General features: G+C 39.6%; 2 protein-coding genes across 2 annotated transcripts; both read left to right on the top strand.

The window, feature by feature from the left end:
• Positions 1-999: 999 nt before the first annotated feature.
• Positions 1,000-14,918, top strand: LOC118493905 (cytochrome P450 2K1-like). Its single transcript, XM_035995742.1, has 4 exons — positions 1,000-1,020; positions 1,118-1,167; positions 14,459-14,567; positions 14,721-14,918. The coding sequence occupies exons 1-4, from the start codon at positions 1,000-1,002 to the stop codon at positions 14,901-14,903; spliced, it is 363 nt and encodes a 120-aa protein (XP_035851635.1). The 3' UTR covers positions 14,904-14,918.
• On the top strand, positions 1,189-8,956 carry LOC116055851 (cytochrome P450 2K1-like). The gene is made up of 9 exons (XM_031307895.2): positions 1,189-1,395; positions 2,171-2,333; positions 2,721-2,870; positions 3,257-3,417; positions 3,567-3,746; positions 4,454-4,595; positions 4,707-4,891; positions 7,790-7,931; positions 8,034-8,956. The coding sequence occupies exons 1-9, from the start codon at positions 1,189-1,191 to the stop codon at positions 8,219-8,221; spliced, it is 1,518 nt and encodes a 505-aa protein (XP_031163755.1). The 3' UTR covers positions 8,222-8,956.
• Positions 14,919-15,518: the final 600 nt, after the last annotated feature.

Here is a 15,518-nt window from a genome sequence, read left to right as displayed (position 1 = left end):
CTACTGTTGAGACATAACCGTGAGGGACACACACCATGTCTGCCCTATAGCACATTTCATACATAGAGGCAATTTAAAGAGATCATTCTTTTGATGTAACAAGGGTTAGGGCCTCCGATTGATAGGAGATAGATGATTGATTTGCTGTCACCTGCATTCACGTAGTTACTGTAACAGGGGTCCTCATCTCCATAGAATTGCTTGATTTGCTAAATGATTCTAGATAAATAATAATGCAGGAAATAAATTAAAGCTATCCCATCGATTTGCATAACAATCAGTTGATAAATGTGATGAGTATCACTTTCTAACATTACTACTAGGGCTGCCAAATGATAAAATATGGAGAATTTCACACAAATTGCAGTGAAACAATAATGCTATTTTAATTATGTTCATATGAATGTTACTTATTAGGGCTGTCTTTTTGTTCTTTGGGGATTTTCCTTTTAATTTTAGGGATTTGGTTGCATTAATAGGTCCACATAATTGATTAGTTTAAAACAAAAACCATCAAGAAATCAATTGGTAGATTATTGTCTACATATATTTTGTCCCTTTGATGGGGGATTTATATAACATGATGATGCTGAAATACTTAAATTTCTTTATCACTTACGCATTCAGCCTGTCGGCAATGTTCTGCCACGCCACATCCCTCGCTTTATTGATTGCCGCGGTATTGCCCTTCTTTCGGATTATGTGGCTGTAATCCTCATATACCTCCATGAGGAGGGTTTGTTCCGCTGCGGAGAACATTTCTGCACGCTCTTTTCCCTTGCTTTTCGGCATTTTGGACAGTTTTCGTTCTCGACTAGAATGGGCTTTTTATTTTCCCTGTGGGCGTGCACAAGTTGAGGCTTAACAGGTGAGGCTTGACTAAGTGTCAAGTGGAGCCAGCTGATTTCACTTGATGGAACGACTTGGAGCTAGATTGGGAAGTGGAGCTTAGTCAAGCTTCAAGCTTACACCTAAGTCTGGCAATTCTTAGCTACGTTGATGGAATACCCCCCTGTATTGGTACCAGTGTTTACGCTGGTAACTCTCTGTTATTGTGACCGCCACGGCGAAAAACGTACTGCAGTTGATGGTTAGTTGTGAAATCCCTCTTTAAAAGAAAACTCACAAAACTGAAGGCTCCAGAAGGAAAAATATTTGGCCAGTGAAGTACCAACTTCAGGACAAGTCATGGGGGTATTAGAGCTGTTTCTCCAGTCCTCCAGCTCTATCTCCCTGTTGGGGGGTCTGGTGGTCCTGCTACTCTTCTACTTCGTCTGCTCCTCCAGCTTCAGCTCCAAGAAAGACAGAAAGGAACCTCCAGGACCAAAACCATTTCCCCTAATCGGGAACCTGCTGCAGCTTGACCTTAAGAGGCCCTACAACACATTACTGAAGGTGAGAAGATGACTGATAATTGTTTTTCTTTTAGGGTGATTTGTTGTGTGTGTGCTCTCAAGACATCCACAATGAGTATGTTTACAGCAATATTCCACTATTATTCTAAATATGACAATGTTCCGAATTTGATACAGGTCATGTAAACAGCATATTCTGGTTGGATATTCCGAATAAGGCCTTTTTCCGAATATAGCATTTTCCGAAGACATGGGATATTCTGTATTATTCGGGTTTTAGAAGGATTCTTTCGACATGTATACAGCGCATTCGAAATATACGTTTTTAACCGCAGTTTACGGCCTCTTGCCTGTTTACTGCTCATGGTCAGCTCTGTGCGTTGCTATGGTTGCTGTACACAAACCAACCAGCCAACAGTTTGCAAGGCTGCAGACCCGATAAGAAGGAGAAACACAGCTACAGACTTGGATATCAACAGGTTTTTGGATATGCGCACAAATCGCTACGCCGACCTTTTCAAGAAGCTGGTTGAAGGAATGAAAAAGGGACGCTGTGTTCACAAGGTCCAACAAGTCCGCCACAGCTGGTAAACTTAGAAAGAAAACGTATTTTGCATGGCTACATGTAAACGGGAATATTAGTTGAATATTGACTTTCATTAGCCATGTAAACAGCTTAGTAGGAATTAGGGCAAAAACCGGAATATTATGTGCATGTAAACTTAGTCATTGTTACAGTGACTTTTCTACCACATTATCTTCTTTTTAAAATGTGTTTGTTTTATAGTAAATACATCATGACATTATGTTCTTAGCTTTCCAAGACATATGGATCAGTGTTCACTGTGTATTTGGGACCCCAAAAAGTGGTGGTCCTGGCTGGGTACAAGACGGTGAAAGAGGCACTTGTCAACTACGCTGAAGAGTTTGGTGAAAGAGATCCAATGTTAATAATGGAGGAATCTAATCAAGGCCATGGTAAGGAAAGAAAAGACCTTTTTTTCGAAATTCCTTGTTTATTTTCAAGAAAATGTTGATTGTCTTTAGGGCTGCATCCTCTTAGTCGACTAATCGTTCAGGTTGGTCTCAGTTGACTAAGATTTCTTTTGTCGCTTAGTCATTTTTTATGCTTTTTTCATGCTGAATGATTTTATTTTCTAGAAACGTATGAGCACATCTTTGGTAAACAAGATTAAAGTGGTGCTTTTACATGATTCTTTACATGAAACAGTTTTACAGATCTGTCGATTAAACTGACTAATCGAATAGTCAAAAAGTGTTGAGAATGTCTTTAGTCGAGGACAGCTCTAATTGTCTTTATCCATTCCAAGTTTTTTTTAAAGTTAAAAACATGTTTAATCTCAGGGGTTTTATGGGCCAATGGTGATTCGTGGAAAGAGATGAGGCGCTTTGCTTTGACTAACCTGAGAGACTTTGGGATGGGCAAGAAGGCGAGTGAGGACAAAATCATTGAGGAATGTGATTACCTCATTGAAGTGTTCAAGACATTTAAAGGTAAGTGTCTTTAATATAACCTACTGCATGTTCAGCATCGTTTTGTCAATCGTTGTTATAAAACAATCCAGTCACATTTGTTTCATGATTTGTATCTTATCGTCCACTGTTTTGACCTTTGTGAGTTGACTCTGAAAGCAGTTACAAATGCTCAGAGATAGTAACACACAGGGTTCAGTTCCACAATGTTCTAAAGGTTTTATGAGACAAGAATATAAACATTTTCTAACAATCACTAATAATCCCATATGAGAGCTGATAGATAAGGATTGGTTCAAGGTTGGTTCTGATTTGATGAGAGAGGCTTTGTTCAATTATCACAAAATGGCACGTAACATATTTCCAACACTCGTGATTTGGATTTTTTCCTGTTTCCCTTGTTACAGGTGAAGCTTTTGATACGACCCAACCAATAAACTATGCAGTCTCTAATATTATCTGCTCCATTGTTTATGGCAGCAGATTTGAATATGATGATCCAGAGTTTACATCCCTGGTAGATCGGACCAACAGAAACATTCAACTTGGGGGCTCCCCGTCAGTACAGGTGACATTTAATTTGTTTATTCAGCTTAAACTTTAAGCATTGTGATTTTCAAATACATAATACAACTGAACTGGATTGAAGAAATTATGGGATTCTTGCCTGTTAAATACTTTTTGTACATACTGATGCATCTATATTTTTGTTAACAGTTGTATAACATGTTTCCATGGATCGGTAAATGGTTTGGTGGGAAGAAAGAAATGGAGACAATATTTGCTGTCAACCAGAAACATAACTTACAGCTGTTCAGTCGTTTGAAAGAGACCCTCAATCCACAGATGTGCAGAGGCTTTGTGGACGCCTTTCTGGTCCGAAAGCAAAATCTGGAGGTTGGGAAGCTTATCATCACTATTATGCTCATTGCTATTAACAATTAAGATATTTATACCTCACTTTCAACTCTTCTGTGTTTTATATTTTCTATCTGTTCTTTTACTTATCCATTTGAGCATGGGATAGTATTGTTATTTTATCTCTACTGCTTTCTTACTGTTACCATGTTATGGTATTTTAGTTATTTTACATCACTTTGGTCAGCTCGGGTTGGATTTAAATTTGCTTTATGAATAGGGCTGGGTTTAATAAAATCGATTTTCATTTAAACAATCCAATATCGATTCAGAATCCAGAATCGATCTATGTCTGTATTATAAATTCCTAGAAGACCTAGTGTTAGCTCTAGAGTCTGTAGACCTGCACTTTATTGACTTATTGCAGGCCACAAATTGTTCTCAAATGCAGGAACATTGGGTATTTGTTTTTGGGATAATGGGCTGTTGGTCCAAAGGCAAATTTTTGGGGTTTCGCAATAATGGGCCATCAGAACAATGGGCAGTCCCAGATGCCTAGATGATCAAGCTATGATGTTTCTGTCTACCTTCCCTGGCCAACAGTAGTTCCATCAGTAAGAAGAAATGGAGGGAAAGTGCAACCCACACCAGCATCACTACTACTACTCAAAAAAAAATTCCTCATTTGTAACAAAGTTTTGGATCAGATTTGACTATATAACTGGACCAATTTATTTTACCTGCAGGAATCTGGGATTGCTAATAGTTACTTCCACGAACGCAACCTTATGCAGACAGTTAGTAATCTTTTCGGGGCTGGCACTGACACAACAGCAACTACTCTGAGATGGGGACTTCTGTTCATGGCCAAGAATCCAAAAATACAAGGTAAGGAACTTAAAGGCAGGTTTGGTAATGTTAAAAAGCTAGCAAGATTTGAAAGTAGCATATAAGGTTACCAAATCGTCTTCATGAAAACAAAAACTTTTCCTCTCTCAGACCAGGTCCAGGAGGAGCTGAGCAGGGAGATAGGAAGTCGTAACGTTCAGGTGGAGGACAGGAAGAACCTGCCCTTCACCGACGCTGTCATCCATGAGACACAGAGACTGGCCAGCATCCTCCCAATAGCAGTGCCTCACAAAACGAGCCAAGACATCACCTTCCAGGGTCACTTCATTAAGAAGGTCAGACTGAATAAAACACCTACAGTGTTTCACCTATAAGGGTACAAGCCTGGTAAGCAGCCAGGCCAACAGGAACTACTGCCAGGCCAAAAAAATAATAATGTCATGCCAAAAAATGCCAAATATCATGGAGGTGGAATCACCAGAGGTCCCACGATAAGATATTATCACGATACTTATATCACGATACTTATATCATGATACAATATTATTGCGATTTAAAAAAATACTGCGATATTCTGCAATATATTGCAATTCATTACACTTTTTCCAACTTCATATTATGCCCCGAAAGCAAAACTTTATCAACATCTGTCATCTGTAAAGAAATGTCTCTGGTTTGTTCATCTCACTTCAATGTCCCATCTAGTGGACTAAAAACGCATTTGTTATTATTATAAATGATCGATACTTGGCCGAGTATCTATACAGTAGTGCCATGTAAAATATTGCGATACTATGCTGCATCGATTCCCCCCCCCCCCTACAAATATCCATTTTGTTTCTCCCATATTCATTCTTCAGCGACGCACTGCCGTCAGTCCATGAGCAATTAACCGACTGTGGTTACTTCACATCTGTATCAGCAAGACAGTCGAGTGTGTTATCTAAATTGCTAAATCTGTTTAAACGTTGTTGGTAGCCTACCAGTTACAAACATGCTTGGTAGTGAACAACACGCTAACGTGCCACGAATTCTGTGTTTGTTTTATGTATTTTTAGCTGAGCTAGACCAGAGAATATTTGGTTAAAACAGATGATGATGCTGTTGTTGCCCTCATTGTTCTCCGTTTGCTGGAAGTGCTTTAATGTAGCTTTTCATGTGGAATGAGCACTGCGCCAGACTGCTACATACGTACATAGCTAGCTATATATGCTCCGCTATGTCGCGTTAGCATGCAGCTACAATAGTTAGCTATGAGTATGCTAACGTTAGATTGTAGTGGAACGAAGCAGCACTTTCTAACGTCAAAAATCGCAGACCAAACACTACACAATCGGACATGTTTCAGCAGGAATGTGACGCGGAATTGGGGAGAATTTAACAACATTGCCAGCTAAGATGACCGTTAGCATGTAGCTACTATAGTGGTATACAGCAGTGGTGGCTGGGAGAGCTGTCATCCCATCTTCAAAAGGACACTTATGTACGTTTACACTTCATCGCATTAATAATAGACAGTCTATGGTTATTAGTCAAGACAAAGTATTAAAGGTAAAAACATTAACGTAAACAACACAACAACGACGTCGCTACACGGTTTTGGATCAGTGACAAGTTTCGAATGTTTGTAGCTATAACTATTGTATAATAAAGATTTAATAAAAAGATTTAATAAAAAAGTTGTAATGTTTGGTCGTAAAGTGTTGACACATGTTACTTATATAAATCGCACAGGGACTGTCGGTACACGATCCGTTCTGCACATGCGCAAGATAATACTGTTTTACGTATCCATACGACCTGCACGATCTGTTCCACGCTAGCCTATGGCTAGCCTCCACCGGGAAGCTAACGTTAGTTTAGCAAACAGCTAATTCGGCTAACCGCTAGCTGACAGCTAGATTCAGTCTAAAATAACGTTAACTCAAACGTAATGGGAAAAGCAGGCTACAGCTAAATTAAGACTTCACAGTAATAACAATAAAGACAAGTATTGAGTGATTGTATTTTAAATGAGCACAAGTAAAGTAGAACTGACGTAACAGCTGTTATATATGTTAGGTGTTTGTTATATATGTCAACATTTATTTTCAAGTTTTATTTTGAGGGTCTTTTAAAGTTATTACATGCTGTCTCAGCTAGCAGTTAGCCGAATTAGCTGTTGCCTGTGGAGGCTAACGGCAGTTGAGTTAACGTTATTTTAGACTGAATCTAACTGTCAGCTAGCGGTTAGCCGAATTAGCTGTTAGCGAAACTAACGTTAGCTTGGCTGTCGACCGGAAGCGTGGAACAGATCGTGCAGTGTCGTAAATCCTCGTACAACCGCGCATGCGCGAACATTTTGCGCATGTGCAGAACGGATCGTGCAGGCAGAACGGATCGTGTACCGACAGCGACATTGTTAGTTTTCTACTATGTAATTATGCGCATGCACAGAACGGATCTTACAGGCGGTACTGGCCAATAAATGCTATTGAAGGGCGGGTCTTGGCGTGGCGGGAGTAACTTCCGGGTCACGAAAAAAATACCAATGCAAAATTAAGGAATACAACTTATACACACGTATTTTAATTTCAGAGTTCCATCTACAAATACATCAAAGACAATCGGATAACGAGATTGTTTTTCGTTTTCCGTTTTTTAATATCAAAACAAAAAACGAATAATGGGTTGTTTTCCGTTTTTTGTTTTCCTATTTACTAATGGTAATTGGGAAACTGGCCGTTTTTCGTTTTTGTTTTTTTCCTTTCAAAACGAAAATCCGTTGGCCACCAAGTACACGGACCTTTCCCTGTTACATGTTCAATTATCACTATAGGATTAGCTAAACATTTGACTGTTTTGCCGATTAAAAGACAGGAGGTGTAAACAACTGTGGGGTTAGCGAGAAAGTCGCTAAAAGTCGGAAAGAGATATGAGTGCTTGAGTGAACTATTGTAGGTTTAAATGTAAAGCGGATAATCAGCTGCTGTAATGAAGAATATGACAGAATTAACTGCGTCGAGCTACCCAAGCAAGATCCCATCAGCAAAACAGAAGCACTGTCAACCGGAAACGACGCAATACGCCGTTCTAACAAGTCCTGTTTGGTCCTTCATATAGCTGCATGTTCAGGATACAAAATGTGACAATAATTTAAGATGTAGCGATTCCTTTCTGTGCTTCGTGACTTATTTTTATGTAGTTTACAAATACTATTGCTTGTAGAGAATGTTTTTCTGTATTGTCCACAGGGGACCACAGTATATCCTCTCTTGACATCTGTCCTGTATGATGAGAGTGAGTGGGAGAGGCCACACAGCTTTTATCCTGCTCACTTCCTGGACAAAGACGGGAAGTTTGTCAAGCGAGAAGCCTTCATGCCTTTTTCTGCAGGTACACATACACATATGCAAGTAAATGAACAAGTGATGGTTATTTAAGTGATGGTTATTGCATATGAGATGAACATTTTCCTTCGTTCTCTCTCTCTAACAGGTCACAGGATTTGTCCCGGAGAGAGTCTGGCCAGGATGGAGCTCTTCATCTTCTTCACCAGCCTCCTGCAGTACTTTCGTTTCACTCCTCCTCCTGGAGTTTCAGAGGATGAACTGGATCTGACTCCACGTGTGGGCTTCACCCTCAGCCCTTCACCCCATAAACTGTGTGCCGTTTCCTGTATGTGAGCAGTAGGGCTTGAAAATGCTGCTTGGTCGCTTTTTTGACTTCATCTAGGGCTGCACGATATTGGAAAAAAAACTGACATTGTGATATATTTTTTCCTGTGATATATATCTATGAAAAAAGACTACAGACACATTCTTACAAGATGACAGAAATAGCTCTATTTGGAAATAATAAATCATTCTTGACTACTGTCGTGATTTTGTAGGGGAGTGCATCTACACAGAAAAAAATGAATTAACTTTTCTTATGTGAATCATTCTTTGTTGATCTTTAATACTTTACAAACACCAAAGCAAGTAAGCGCTGTGACTACTCTTCTGAAGTGATTTTGGAGAAGGAAATAAGTAGGGCTGCACGATATGACCTAAAATCAAAATCACGATTAGTTGCACTCTACCTCGATAACGATAAATGAACGATAATAAATCACCTTGTTCTAAATCATCTTTTCTGAAGCCAAAATGTTTCCAGGTGACGTACACTGTGGCTTTTTTTGGGGCACAAGTTGCTCAGTTGACTCGGACTCGGTGTTTGAGTTATCCTCCATTATGCTTTCAATGCGGTTGACTGCTCCGGGCGAAGTCACATGACTACACACGCAGTAGAATGGTTTAAAGGACAATGTAGGCCTATCAACAGTAATAAATTATCAAAATTATCGTCTTGGGAAAAATCCGTCGATAACAGCTTCAGAATTTCAATTTTCGGTTAATCGTCCAGCCCTAGAAATAAGGTATAAATATATACAATTGTTGACTCACATGACACCATTGTGTTCTTACAATACTATCAATCCAGGCACAAGTAAATTATATTAATAATTAATGCATGTTGCTTTCTCTAAATTTCAGGTTGTGGTTGTTGGATAAATTGATCACACTGATTGTGATTGGTGGTTCGCTGCGCATGCAGAGCCTGCATGTCACAGACTAGCAACACATTCTGTATATCCACGAACACTTCAATCATTGTAAATTACGTTATATCAGACACAGGCTGCTGTTGTAGATAAGTGTTACATTTCCAGCTTCACAGCTCCGAACCGTTACGTTAGTTGGGTCAGACCCCTTGATTCTTTAGGATAACTATATTAGCTTTAGCCTGACTGTTATAGCAGCTTTCTGGTAACTCCACGCTTCAAAATGGCCGGGAGACGCTGTGATAACGTAGCATTAATAGGGTGATTTATTTCGTCTTTGCACTGACTACTGTATGTTCACTACCCATGGGAAAGGATGTGCATCACTGTGTCTGCGGCAGCTGGTGCTTACGGTACTTTTCTACACACGGCAGATCCTCACTTCCTATAACAAATGCTGTCGGACTAACGTTACGTCACATACACACGTTGTCCACATGGCCACCTGTCTTAAAGGGGAAGGGTCGGCCGCTGACAATCATTTAAAAAGAGAACGGAGAAAGATTACTTTTCAATCAAGCAGCAAAAAAGTTGTAGCGTAAACATCGCACGTCCTGCCATGTGACTATCGCACACACGCACATCGCAATGTAGACGATGAAACAAAATATTGGGCAGCCCCACTGAGGTCAGGAAAGCATAAATGATTAACATTTGAAGAAAACTTTGAACAGCCTTGTGTCATCCTTTTAAGATATTTACGCTCCAGAAAACAGGGATGTCATTGTGACACAAGTGACCAATTACCAGGAGGTGAATCATCAACCGTCACTACTGGTCAACCAGGTTCCTGTGTAGACACACATACACACACAAAGCACTCTGTAAGCAGCTGAAGTCACAATTATTTGCAGAAGAAAGCATTGAGTATTCAAAAAGTTAATTTGACCATGAAAATCAACCCACATATGCTTAAAAATGCTCTTTAGATATTAGTGGTCTATCACAGTCAACGTTTAGTCACCTTTATTATTTCGTCAAAGTTACTTTATGGTCACATTGCAATACAATATTGAGCAGGGATTGTCTTTGGAATTTGCATTTTCTTATAGATTGTCTTGGATGTCAGAGCGTTATTGCACTCACCAGTAAGGAGATTCAACACAGTCCCTGTTCTCAGATGCATTGCCAAATATGATAACATAACTTTGGCTAAAAATAAATCAGTGTTAAAAAGATAAAGGCAACCAATTAACTTATGACATACAACTGTAGGAGGACCGTAATAAAGATTAAAGTCTCAGTGAGTCGATTTTCATACATTAGATTAGAAGCTGTGATGAACTGCAAACACTTGTGAATGTTTTAGAAAATGGGATTGGCAGTTAACGAGTGGAAACATGCAACAGCGCAGGTAGAACCCTTTAAAATGATGCAGCCTTGATCTCTTTAATCATTTGTGTGTGAGCAAGATTCAGAAGAAGAAATGCTGTCAAGTGAGTCTGACTTTTATTTCATTTATGAATTACTGACAAGCTAAACACTGCAGACAACATCAATTTTAATCTTTTTACTGGGTATCGTAGCAGTGCTAATGCAATATGACACAAAATTACAACATAATAAAAAACCTCAACTGCCAAAATAAAACATCTTTGGATGCTAAATTATGTTCACAAAAAAAGTGCAAAGTAAAATGGATGTTGCAGCAAGTAATATAGAATTATTTTTTGTTGCAAAACTGAACATCTGGACTTAAATATTTGAAAAACTGAAACACAATAAAGACTGTAATACTCGGCAGCCTTTCCTCTTTGTCAAAACCATCTGTTTTGTAGCGACAAAGTTGCAATCCATAGCAATAAAAACTTCTATTTCTGATAAGGAACAACCAAATCCAACTGTCCACTCCCTAACAGCCAGAAAACACTCTGACGGCAGGATTTATGAACAGGTCATGGTGAGAAGTCACATTTCCTCTGATTTATTTTGGTTTTCTGATATTGCTGTAGAGATTGCAGGGATTAGGAATTATTTCGACAAATAGTTAAGATTGAGTGGATAATCTGGATTAACTCTGGGGAGTTTATTCCCCCGGAGTCTTTATGTTTTCTCGCCTCGCAGTTTTCCTTGGATTAGGGTGGCACCTAAATCATGGTTGCTGCTGCCGCCGTGGTCCTGCTCCATACCCTGCTATGCCCTGCAGTACCCTGCTAAGCCCTGCAGTACCCTGCTACGTCCTGCTATGCCCTGCAGTACCCTGCTACGCCATGAACTACTACAACTACTATTTCTAGTCATAGTTCCATTATCTTTATTGTGACTATTATTGTCACAGTTCATCACACCCCCAAACGGCACCATCAGACACCAACTACCAAGAGCCTGTGTCCCTCCCAGGTTTCTTCCTAAAAGGAAGTCTTCCTCACCACCCGAGGCTTCTGCCTAAACGGGAGTTTTTCCTCGCCATTGTCGCACTAAATGCTTGCTCTTGTGGGGAATTACTGGAATTGTTGGGTCTTTGTAAATTATAGTGTGTGGTCTAGACTTACTCTTTCTGTAGTTTCTTGAGATAACTCTTGTTATGATTTGATACTATAAATAAAAATTAATTGAATTGAATTGAAATTGAATAATCACAGACTGTCAGTGTTTAGTCAGGATACTGTTTAGAAACCATTTCATTGTTTTTCAAGTGCTATGAAATTTAATAAAACACAAGTAGAGATCTGATCCCTAATTTTACTTGTGAAGACTGTTGTATGTAACCATCCGTGTTATTTTTGGGCAATTTGCTTGAATCGAACAAAAATTCCTGATGTAGAAACTTTGAAAATGGGGCAGATTTGACCCGAGGACAACAGGACATGTTGGACATCTGATTACAAAACGATGGGCAATGGATGGGGTTTGGGTCAGAACTCTGGTTTTGTGCACGGAGACACTATCATGTTGAAACAGAAAAAGAGTCTTCCCTGAACTGTTGCAACTAAACTATAAACACACAATTGTCTAATCCTGGTTTATATAACACTAGCAGTGTTTCCACTGAAATAAAACTCGTATTTCTAACTTGTATTTCTATTGATCGATGCATTTCCTCAGACTACCGAGTAATGGAGACATACATTTACAGGTAAGAAGGATATATACATGTTTTGAGCAACATGAACGGTTATTTTTGACCTCTTTTAGGGAATGGGTTGCAGGGGCGGGGCTAGAAGGGGGACAGGGGCAGCTGCCCCCCCTGAAATATTGCAATATTGCACGCCGTTGCACACCGTTTCAAACCGTTCCAAACCGCTCCGAGGGAACATGTCGTCCAACCAGGAAACCTGGTGCACACCGTTTTGAGATTGTGCAAAACATCAGGGTGGGGCAGACCCTCACCTAAAGGGACAGCAATAGTCCCGACCAAGCGCGTTTACTTAAAGTGCTAAAAGAGACTTTTAGCGTCAATAAGAACGACAAAGGCACCTGACCAAGCGTCCATATTTTACGAGATGAGTGTGAGAACGTGTTGCACACATAAACACTCAATCATCATGGTAAACTTTAACTTTATCATCCTATATGGCATCACCCCCTCTTCTCTCCATCAAACTTTTATCTTAACCTCACAGGGGGGTGACCTCTAGCAAGCTTAACCTTCTATGCGTCAGTGACATTCCATTGAACCACTTCCTCAATTGACTGCACACAGCTTCTTTTGCAACGTGGACAAATATAACTTTAACTGCTAATATTCTATAGTCATTTCTACAATAATAGAAATATCTCAACAGTCCCCAACGTCTCCTTGCAGGCAGCGCTGCCTTATGCTGGTTTTTCACCTTTGGTTTACTGTTGATATAAGTAAGGTCTTGGATGCGGTGGAAAACTGCTAACATGCCTGATTGTATATTATCCGTCTGTGCTGTATCACTCACGACTGTCCTGGTCTACTGTATGTGTGATGGTGGCTTTATCTCTGATGTTTACCATTTTAACCTAATTCCTTTGTGCTTATTATCTGTTTTCAGATCAACGCTGAATTCAAGAGAATTACCACCATCCCACTTGGGCTGAAATGATTCTTTGATTAATAGAAAATGTATCGTTTTATAATTTTGTTAATCTATTAAAATGTTCTGTTTCATAGCATTATACAATCAATACTTAACACATCTGAGACATGACTTTAGACTGGCTAGTTGTGGTGGGTAGGTGATTATTTTCAATGTATTTTCTTTATTTATAAGTCATTGATTATTTAAAATCCGTCAGATTATTTAAATAAACAAGAAAACATCACAAGTTTAATTAGTTAAATTGATCGGAGTTGCAGCACTATATATATATATATATATATATATATATATATATATATATATATATGTCTTCCCACACTCAACTACTGTTCTGTCAACATTTTTTACTCTCTGTGATTTAATATTAATTTATTTGTTTCTCGATTGGTCTTATTTACTGGCTTTTTATTTTTTAACAGGGCATTGATGAAGACGCCACCAACGAGGCCATTGAAGACACCACTGTTGGGATGTACGTTCTTAAAGAACATGCTTCAAGTGATGAACCAGAGGACATCGGAATTGTCCTTGAAGGTGTTGCAAGATCTTGATAATGTAGCATTAGCTGTTGCTATGCTGTTTGGACTACCCTGAACTTCAGCTGACCTTTGTTATACCTTTGAGGTAATCCAAAAGATTTTCATGGAACTTGATGGAGGGAAACTTTCCAACAAAGCACTCGCTCTAAAATACAGGCTCTTCCAGTGAAAGGGTCAGAGAGACTGCGTCGTCAGCCAAATGGCGTAGTTGTCCCTAAAGGCATCGTTCGTATGGCTGTACCCTTTGGACTAGTTTTGTTTGTTTGAATTAACTGGACAGGATTTGCCTGGAACTGTATGGAAATAACCTTTTGCAAACAAAGCAGAAGTTTGCTCTCTAGAAAACAGGATCTTTTAGTAAATACTGAGCAGTCAGCGAACACTGAGATGCTGTGTAGAAGGTTGAGCAACGTCTTCTGCCTCTCAGTTGTTGATAAGACCCCCATGATCCTACTTTACAGATGTTATGTCATGCGTTTTAACCTTTTCTTTAATTTGTTGATACAGGAACCTCAGCATCAAGGCCAAACACGCACTATCCAGGATAGTGAAAGTGAGCAGCAAGATCTTGGGGGTGAGTACAGCAGAGCATGCTATCTGATCTGTTCAACAGACAAGTAGGGAGGAAGACTGAAGCCATCCTGTCCACCAGCGCCCACACCCTTTACTCTGAATTTCAGATTTTGCCTTCTGGCTGTAGGATTAGGATTAGGATAATGATGATGGTCTTGTGGTCCTGCTACTTGTCTACCTCGTCTCCTTCTCCAGCTTCAGCTCCAAGGAAGACCGAAAGGAACCTCCAGGACCAAAACCATTTCCCCTAATCGGGAACCTGCTGCAGCTTGATCTCAAGAGGCCCTACAACACATTACTGAAGGTGAGGAATAAATTGCTGTTCTTTAAGGGGGATTTCTTGTGTGTGTGCTCTCCAGGCAGCAACGCTGTTGCAACAATTCTATCACATTGTCTTCTTTTTAAAATGTGTTTGTTTTATAGTAAATACATCACAACATTGTGCCCCTGTTCTCAGCTTTCCAAGACATATGGATCAGTGTTCACTGTGTATTTGGGACCCCAAAAAGTGGTGGTCCTGGCTGGGTACAAGACGGTGAAAGAGGTACTTGTCAACTATGCTGAAGAGTTTGGTGAAAGAGATCCAATGTTAATAATGGAGGAATCTTATCAAGAACATGGTAAGGAAAAAGCTTTTTAGAAATAATTTTCCTGTTCTGTTTATCCTTCAGTAAAATGTTTATTGTCTTTAGTGCTGCTCCCTCATAGTCGTTTAATCGACTAATCGGTCGTTTTGGTCTTAGTTGACGAAGATTTCTTTAGTCTATTAGACAGTGACACAAAACTATGAACACATTAAGTGACACATGATTCTTTGGAGAGAAAATTGATTTTACAGACGTGTAAATTAAATCAACTAATCGACGAAGTTAGTCGACTAATAATTTCTAGAGTCAAGGACAGCTCTAATTGCAGTATTTCCCACACAGAGTAATTTGTGGTGGTGTGCCACACAATCAACACCGGCAGCCACATATTTTTTTAACGCTATTTAAAACACGCAGCATTCGTTCAGCTGCATTTCCTTTCCCTGCCCTCCTCCGTCTGTCACACACGTCTCTCTCACGTAGGACACACGCACACACTGAATACAATGTTGTCAGTGTGTTAATGTTGTTTGCTAAGGGTTGGGTTGGGACCCGACTCTTAGCAAACAAGAGATTGCCCTTGCGGACCACACTCCTCAAACTGAGCCTGAGAACACTCAAAGTCAGCCTTTATATTGAACTTAACTACACAACTGTAAATTTAAAAG

Source organism: Sander lucioperca, chromosome 19 (assembly GCF_008315115.2).
Source record: "Sander lucioperca isolate FBNREF2018 chromosome 19, SLUC_FBN_1.2, whole genome shotgun sequence".
Classification (NCBI taxonomy): domain Eukaryota; kingdom Metazoa; phylum Chordata; class Actinopteri; order Perciformes; family Percidae; genus Sander; species Sander lucioperca.
Note: the sequence above shows the minus strand (reverse complement) of the source record. Positions and strands in the feature narration are given on the sequence as shown.